The sequence below is a fragment of the Echinops telfairi genome, unplaced genomic scaffold (genome assembly GCF_000313985.2).
Source record: "Echinops telfairi isolate 266 unplaced genomic scaffold, ASM31398v2 ScPeMD7_7457;HRSCAF=8495, whole genome shotgun sequence".
NCBI lineage: Eukaryota > Metazoa > Chordata > Mammalia > Afrosoricida > Tenrecidae > Echinops > Echinops telfairi.
Window position 1 is genome coordinate 11,356,001 of NW_022111357.1, and position 8,661 is coordinate 11,364,661.

The window sequence follows — 8,661 nt, forward strand, 5'->3', positions numbered from 1 at the left end:
TTTTTTTTTTAAATTACAAATCTTTTGGGTTACTAACTGTGGTAGTTACATAATCTGCTGTCAATTTGAGAGGATTATGAGTGAAGGGGTAGAGTCTGGCCTGTCAATCAAGATATAACCAATGAGGCCTCTGTGTGGGCATGGCTTTCTCATGAGAATTCTGAGAAATCTCGAATTTCCTTCTTGGAGGCAGGAGAGGCTCTCTCTGCTCACTTCCTGTGAGACTCCTGAGGAGAAGCTACATGGACCTACCCTGATGCAGCCCTGGGAACTAGAGGAGCCACAAGAAGACCCCAGCCAGCCATGAGATGCTTATAACACCACTGGATCCAGAAGACTTCCAACCCACTGACCTGTGATCTTCCTGTATTCGGCATCATTGCATGCGTTTCATGAGTCATAAGAGGACTTTATAGATTGGTATTGGACATATGGGCTAACATTGGGCTTATGGACTTGATCTGGACTGGGCTGGTTTGTTTTCTCAAGGTTCAACTGCTCTTGTAGATAAACTTCTTTTTGATACACATATGACTCTCCCTAGATTTGCTTCTAGTCTCCTGAGACTAACACACTAACGAAGTCAAAAGGATACTTAGAACCTAAGAATGTACTAGAGGTAGAAATCATTCATTTTATTGAGTCTTGATCCTAGAGTACACATCATTTTAGTAGCCTATATGACAAATTGGGAAGAATATTTAGTGTGTTTTGCTGAAGACCCAAATATGATGGTTTGACTGCAGAAAGCACTTGTGGGGTTGAGCTGTGAGTTGGCCTACCCACTTAATTCACAGAGCATTTTTGTTGAAAGAATGAGTAGTAAACAGGTGATGGCTATTTAAACATAGCCCATTGGCAGACATTTCCTCAAACTGCCTGCTATTTCAAATAAACAACTGGCACTGTTCACTGCCATGACAAAATGTACATTACTATATGAAAATTAGGATTGTGGAGAAAACTTTCCCGCCACCAGCTTCTCTTCAGTTGAGACAGATGGTGGCATTGCCACATGAACTTTTTGAATCATGTCATATGCCAACATCTAGAAATAATGCATTACTTGGTGAGCCAACATCTTCCAAGTCTTGTTACTAAAAATTGATTGTAAGTGAAAGAGTCTAAATGATTTTAATGTATTTTAAAAAGTGTTGATGAAACTACCATTGGTTGTATTAAGTATACTCGGTGACATGAAATGATATTAAAATATTTTCTTCACTCAAAATATACCCTGAAGTCATCTTAAAGTTAGTTTGCCTTCCTGAGCACTATGCTATTTTAACACCAGTCTTTGTGGGATCAAATTTACAATACGTGCTTGAAGGATTCGATAGAGACATTGTGGAGTAATGAGTTTGTTCATCAGCTTGGACAGCTTCAAGAATGTGATCAGTGTTGTTAGGTTCAAGGTCCTGGCCAGGAATGGGTGGTACACCTAGGTGGGCGTTACATCTGGATTGGCCATTCTGGGCTAGGTGAATTTGATTCAGCCAATGGAGTCGACCAATACTGTCAACCATGCCTCCCAACGGTGCCCCTGAAAAGCCAGGGGGTTGGCTCTGGCGCTCTCTCTCTCTCCCAACCGCTGACACGCAGTCCAACGGGCCTGTGCCGCATCCTGCCAACCATGCCACGGACTCTGTCTGGCTTGTGTTCCATTTACTGTAAAATCTGAAACTGCTTCTAACTATCATAAAACTCACTTGGATCACAAACCAGGCTCCGGAGTGAATTCTTTTTCACCGAAGCATCTCTCCCAAGAGAAGGAGAGATGTAATAGTATCACTATATTGTAAATGAAGAAACTATGTTTTACTGTATGCGCTCAACGAAATTACCAAATCTTCCTTTTTCAACTATTTGTATGAGAACAATGTTTCTTAAACTGATTTACACATAATTATATTGCTACCTCACTGAAAAAAAATTAACAAATGCCCCTAAACCTAGATTCCCCTCCCACCCCCCCAAAATGCATCCTTCATTAATACTGCATCTACCTGTTAAAAATCTGAGTTATGAGACCCAGGCCCCTAACCGTGAATCAATCTCCAAGGGCTCAAGGGTGGTGGAGGTTAAGCATGCTGCTTTTGGAAGGAAGCAAAGGTTGTGTCTTGATAGTGAGTCTCAGGAAATCCTGTTAAAATGTAACCAAATGGAATGTCTGGCAGGAAGGAGGTGGGGGCACCCATCATAGAGGGTGGGCCCAAGGAAGCTGAGCTGAGGGTACAAAGAGCCTTGGGAGTGGGCCTCGGGGGCACTAAGCAAGGGTCCTTTCCTCATGGTTAGGAAGCAGGCCTTCCAAGCACTTTGTGGCCATGCATCACCTGAGCTTGACCTGTGTGAGTGGACACGGGCAGACACTACTTCTCAAGAGGGTATGGTAAATTTGATGAGGTAGATTTAGCTACATAAACAATGGGTTGTATGTGCATAGAATTTATATCTAGCTGGTAGCACAATGGTTTGAGGCCTGAAGTTGGAAACCATCAGCTGTTTGCAGGAGAAAGACTGTTAGGTAGGCCAGCATAAGACTGGGGGATGTCCGTTAACGCATGCCCAGAGGGCCAAGCTAGGGAAACAAAGGAGTGGCGCACTGCACATGCTCAGGGTTCCCGCCGGTAGGCAGGGGTGGATGTGAACCTGAATTGGCTCACCTAGCCAGGTAAATTCAATTCAGCCAATGGGGTCGACCAGGGGTCTTCCACCACGCCTCCCTGTGGAATCCTTGAAAAGGCAGAAGCCCGGAGTCGAGGAGAGAGAGAGAACTTAGGCGCAGAGAGCTTTGGCATGCTTTGCGGACGCAGAGCCGCTTCCTGCTAGGCTGCATGTCCGGGAGGAGTCCCTTGGGTGCCGTGTAAACCTGAAACTTCTTCTAACCCTCATAAAACTCACTTCGATCACGAACCAGGCTTCAGCGTGAATTCTTTCTCGCGCGGAGCCAAGGACCGAGGTATAAAGCTAGCTCCAGAGAGATCTAACAAGACCAAGCTTTCGACTCCCATCAAGAGTTACAGTCTCAGAAACCCAGAGAGACAGCGCTACCCTGGCCTGTAAGGTTGACTCTTATTCGAGAGCAGTGAGTGCCTTGTGGGGGGTTTGTTTGTCTGGGGAGCGGTGTTGTGCTAGACACAGAACTTCACAAACCTTTTTTGATCATGGCTCACGGTGAAAAACAGTTTCCAACCTACCATATGGATTTACATAACTGAAAGAAATTCTTCCATGAAACAATACCCTCCTTTGTGTATAAGACATTCTGATATTTTCTTTTCAATTTGCTTCTGTCTCAGGCTTGGTCAGAATCCACAACACCCATGTCCAAGCCTTCAAATGGGTCAAACTTAGAAAAACATTGGTGACCACGTGACAAAACTATGTAAACTCCCAGCTTCCTCGGGGCTACACAGTCCTGGGGGTGGGGTATTTGTGCCCCGTTTCACTGAGAAGCTAAAAGGGCTCCGAGAAAAGACTTGAATTTTCCAAGGTCACAAGTTAGCACCCAGTACCCTGGAGAGCTGGCTGAGGTTCAAGAGAACAGGGTTTCCCTGTTTACAAACACCGAGCGAGCCCTGACCTCCAGCCATGCCCAGTACATGGAGAAGGGGCTTGAGGACACCACTGCTATGGAGATCCCGCCTCACAGCAAACCTATACAGTCTTTGAGACTGGAAATTTACAGGAGCCAAGAGTCTCACCTTTCTCCTAAGGATCAGCTGGTGAGTTAGAACCACCGACCTTTTGGGTAGCAATTGGATGCCTAATCTACAGTGCAAAATATTCATAGTCCCTGTCTCCACCTGCCAGCGCTGGCCTATTCAAATTCACTCTCCTTCAGGTGATTGGCCTAAAGGAGTTCCCAAACCCCCACCCTTGCCTTGAGGCCAGCTTCCTCCATCAGGCCCCGCCTCCCAGCAGGTCCTGGGGCAGTAAATCCTGCCTCCTACCACTGGGGGTGTGGCTCCGTGACAGGGGGGCTGGAGCTGCTCGGCTCTGGTCACCAGGTCATTTCTTCCTGAAACCTGAGCTGAGAAGGCTCCTGGCAGGCCAGGACCCCCAACTTCTCAGCATGTTTCTCAAGGAAGGATTTCGGTGAGTGGGGGCACTGCCAAGCCAGCAGGTGAGGAGGAGGGAAGAGGGCAGCCCAGAGAAGTTGAGCGTGGCGGCCCAACAGGTAAGCGGGGGCTGCGAGGCTAGCCTGCTCCAGACTGGCTAAGGCCCAGGAGAAGGTGACTCTAGGATGTAGGGTGGCTGTCACAGAGGGGCGGCACGACGGTCCATGGGGATGTACGGGGTGGGGTGCGTGGGGGCTGCCACCGTGGAGATCCTGTCGCCAGAGGGCAGCTAGGCACCTCTAGCTTCCCTGAGCTCCAGACACCACCTACCCAACCCCACCCTGAGCCCGTGAGGGTAAAGTCTCAGGGCAGGTGTGTTCCCCAGGGAACAGTGCTTGTCCCGCCCTGGGAGTGACTGGCCAGGGCTATAACTCATGCCTCTAACAAGTGGCCGATCTTGAAACTGGTTGAAAGCAAGGGCAGTGGGGAGCAAGGTGTTGGATAGGGCGTGGGAAATCACCTTTGCGAGTGCAGGCAGGGTGGAGGGGGTTCTTTGAAAAGATCTGGTGGGGGACTGTGGAGGGAATGGGTGGCAGGCTGCTCTGTGGACTAGGGCCCCAAGGCTGGGGCAATGTTGATGAGCCCCTCCCCCATACCTGGACCTCAGCTCCCTCCCAGCCCTGACAGTTTGACCTCCGCTGAGCTGCTCGAGGCCAGCACTGCCTGGTTGCCCTGGCAGAGGCCCAGTCCCCAAGATAAGTATCAGCTTGCCGGGTCCCGGATGGGAGGGGGCTGGTATGAGGGCGAGGGAGGGCAGAGAGAGCCTGGGGTGTACTCTAGCCTCTTCCTGTCCCTCCGGGTGCATGGAACACCTCCGGGGGCACTCTTGTCCCCAGGTCTGCCCAGATTTCCAGGAGCTGAAGACAGGCAGCTACAGCCAACAATTCCAGCGCTGGCTGCAAGCGGAGGTCAAAGTCAGGAGCAGGTGTGGGGTCCCAGAGTTCGGCAGTCAACCCAAGGCTCTAGGAAAGAAGTTTTGCTGAATGGTTGGAATGTGAGATGGCTTGGGGAGTGGGGAGGCCCCTTGCTTATGGGAAATAACAGCAGCAACTGAGGGACCCTCCGGAGACAGGCCACAGAGCCGTGCCAGGGCCAGTCACGATGCTGCTGGAGTCTCTCTGAAGTTGCTGACACCAAGTGGGTGATAAAAAAAAAAAAAAAGGAAAGACTTTATGGTGTCTACCTGCGGCTCAGTGGACTGGCGTCCAGAGACCACACCCCGCTCGCCCTGTCCAGGCCCATTGTGTAAGGCAGGGGAGCGATTCACGGGTGGGTGGTCTGGTTGGTGAGCCAGCACAAGAGCATGCGCAGCCAGAAAGAAGCACTTACACAGGGCTGTGCTGCGAGAGAGCTGGCCGCAGATAGCAAGTGGTTACAAAGGCAGAAGGGGGTTGTGTGTATGTGTGTGTGTGTGTGTGTGTGTGTGTGTTTGGGGTGGGGGTTGGGGGATGCTGAAAGTTTCTTTATCTCTGGAGCAATGCTTTGTCTCTGCCTCCACGAAGCCCCAAATGCTATGTTAGAGGCTCTGGTTTGGGGTCAGCCAGACCTGGGTCCAAATTTCAGCACTAACCTTTCCATGCTGTGTGACCCTCAGCAAGTGACTGACCCTGTCTGAGCCTCAGTTCTGAATATGGTAGAGCTATCGTAGCAGCTACATCAAGGGATTGTGACCGGATGTAAATGAGCCAGGCACATGGAACACCTGGCAGGGTGAATGAGTAAATATATGATTATAACAAATGTGTTAGTCTGGGTAGACTAGAGAAACAAATGCACAGAAACTCATATGTATTTAAGAGAGAGTTTTACATAAAGGGTAAGTGTACATTCAGAAAACAACCCAACCCAGTGATGTCCAGTCCATAGTCCAACATTAGCCCATATGCCCGACACCGATCTACAAAGTCCTCCTCAATCTCGGAAAACACACACCCAATGACGCCCACTGCAGGAGGAAAGCCGAATCAGTGAGCGTGTAAGCATCTCAGCGCTGGCAGGGGTCTCCACCCGGCTGCTCCAGCACCCAAGGCTGCATCGGGGTAGGTCCATGTGGCTTCTCCTCAGAGATGTCTTACAGGAAGTGAGCCTTGTCAGCTGAAGCAGGGAACTGGCTAAGCCAGCTGCACCCTGGTCTGACCACAAAGCAAGAGACCCAAGAACTAGAAAGGCGAGGCTCATCGAGCCATTTTTCTCTCCACTCCAGTTAATCCCACATATGTTTATCAGCCAGGTTGGCAAAATAAACCTTAACTATCTCATAATGATTGTGTATTTAATCATGAAGAAGCAGGTGTTTTACACAAAAGAGTAATACTGGGTAAGGGACTAAGGACAAAGAACCCAGTCATGCCTAGTTCCTTTACTGAACAAGTGGCTATTCGTACCATTAGACTATGAGGCGGCCTTGGCCGGGAGGAGGGTGTGTGTGCAGGGGGAGGGGGAAACAGGACAGTCACATCAACTAGTGGGTGGGATCCAGACATGAAACCAAAAAGCATATTGGAGACAGGATGGCAGGGGCTGATGGTGAAGAAACTTTCTCCAGAGGGGAAGCCGGGTTATCACAGAATGAGTAGGAGCTAGCTAGGGAGGTCAGTGTTTCCCAAAGTGGGCGACATCGCCCCTGGGGAGGAGGAACATTGGCACGATCCAGGCCTGGGGCGAGGAGGAGGGCTGAAAAAGCAGATGCCCACACTTTATCCTGAGAAGCCTTGATGGCGTAGTGGTTACACGCTGGGCTGTTCATAGCAACCCACAGTCCAAACCCACCCGTAGCTCTGCAAGAGAAAGAGGAGGCTCTCTGACCTGTAACGAGTTCCAGGCTCAGAGACCCACAGGGCAGTCCTGCCCTGCCCTATTGGCATCCGCTCGTCGTCAGTGAATACACTTCGTCCCGAGTCCTGCAGGTAGGGTGAGTTAAGTACCGGGCTGCTCATCACAAGATCAGCCATTTGAAGTCACCTTTTTGGGTAAAGATCAGGCTTTTGGTGCCTGTACGTTTTTATGGGCACCAAAAGGCTGATCATTTCCCCACGGAGGATGTACACTGGTACAGATAAGAACTGGAAACACAGGGAATCCAGGGCGGATGATCCCTTCAGGACCAGTGCTGAGAGTAGTGATACCGGGAGGGTGGAGGGAGTGTGCGGTAGGATGGGGGAACCGATTACAAGGATCTACATATTACCTCCTCCCTGGGAGACAGACAGCAGAAAAGTGGGTGAAGGGAGACGTCGGACAGTGTAAGATATGACAAAATAATAATTTATAAATTATCAAGGGTTCATGAGGGAGGAGGGATGGGGAAAATGAGGAGCTGATACCAAGGGCTCAAGTAGAAAGCAAATGTTGTGAGAATGATGATGGCAACAAATGTACAAATGTGCTTGACCCGATGGATGGATGGATGGATGGATGGATGGATGGATGGATGGATGGATTGTGGTAAGAGTTGTACGAGCCCCCAGTACGATGATTAAAAAAACAAACAAAAATGTACAGGCTTTGAAATGCCCAGCGCAGTTCTGTCCTGTCCTAGAAGGTGACTCAGTCCGTCTGACTCAGTGGCTGGCAGCCAGGGATACTTTACCCTAGTTTATTATATATGTAATGACAGGCTGCGACAATGGGCGCGGGCACAGAAACGACTGAGGATGGCGCAGGACCAGGTGGCGTTTTGTGCTGTTGCGCAGAGGGCTGTTATGGGGCGGCACCTGACAGCCACACCGGCTGCAGCAAAGACGTGCTTAGTTGCCAGTGGCAGGTGGGGAGGCGCCTAGTAATTTTTTTTTCCTTGCAGATTTATGAGGACGAGGGGAGCTTTGGGTACTCTGAGGTAATAACACCTGGGGAGGGAAAAGAGGTGCCACTCAGGGACCTGGGACCAAGGACTGAGGGCACAGGAGGGAGAAGGGGTGGGGAGAAATGCCAAGGGCAGCCTGTGGGGCATCTGAGTCTGGGGTCTTTGTGGGACACGCAGGTGGACACAGCTGGCCCGGGGACACCTTTTTCTCTTTCTCCCTCAGAGCCGCTGGTAGGTTTGAACTGCTCACCTTGTGGTGCGCAGCTTAGAGCATAACCCACCACGTACGCAGGGCTCCTTTGGGGGCTCAAGCGTCACGGCTGCGAGAAAGGAGCAGCGCAGTATTCCTCCCGTTGTGCAGAGGCGCTATCAATTTGTACCCATGCAGTGACCTCACAGGTTTGAGATGCTCCTGAGAACTCCAATGGACAGGTGACTGGTACCCATGTGTACGGGTGCTCTCGGTCACTGTACCGCACCACACCCTGAGCAGTCCCAGCAGAACCTCCAGGGAGTGGTTCCACCCCACGGCTAGGGGACACTACAGAAGCATGTCAAGTACAAAGTGGGAGTTCCCCTTTCTCCTCCCAGGTCAGCCCACCTTCAGCAGTCTGGGATGTCCCCTGCTAAAGCGAGGTGTGGTGGTATGGTGGTGGTGTGGTGATGTGGTGGTGTGGTGGTGGTATGGTGGTAGTGGTGGTGGTGTGGTAGTAGTGGTGGTGGTGGAGGTGGAGGTGG

At 50.5% G+C, this 8,661-nt stretch overlaps 1 protein-coding gene across 6 annotated transcripts in view; it reads left to right on the plus strand.

The window, feature by feature from the left end:
• Positions 1–3,644: 3,644 nt before the first annotated feature.
• A3GALT2 (alpha 1,3-galactosyltransferase 2) overlaps positions 3,645–8,661 on the plus strand; it is an 18,447-nt gene continuing 13,430 nt past the window's right edge. The window contains exons 1-2 of one of the 6 annotated variants that reach the window (XM_045298739.1): positions 3,673–3,725; positions 7,921–7,956. In XM_045298739.1, the coding sequence (XP_045154674.1) occupies positions 7,925–7,956 (32 nt within the window). In that variant the 5' untranslated portion in view covers positions 3,673–3,725; positions 7,921–7,924. The other 5 variants (XM_045298737.1, XM_045298738.1, XM_004705306.3 and 2 more) reach the window with 5 other exon arrangements.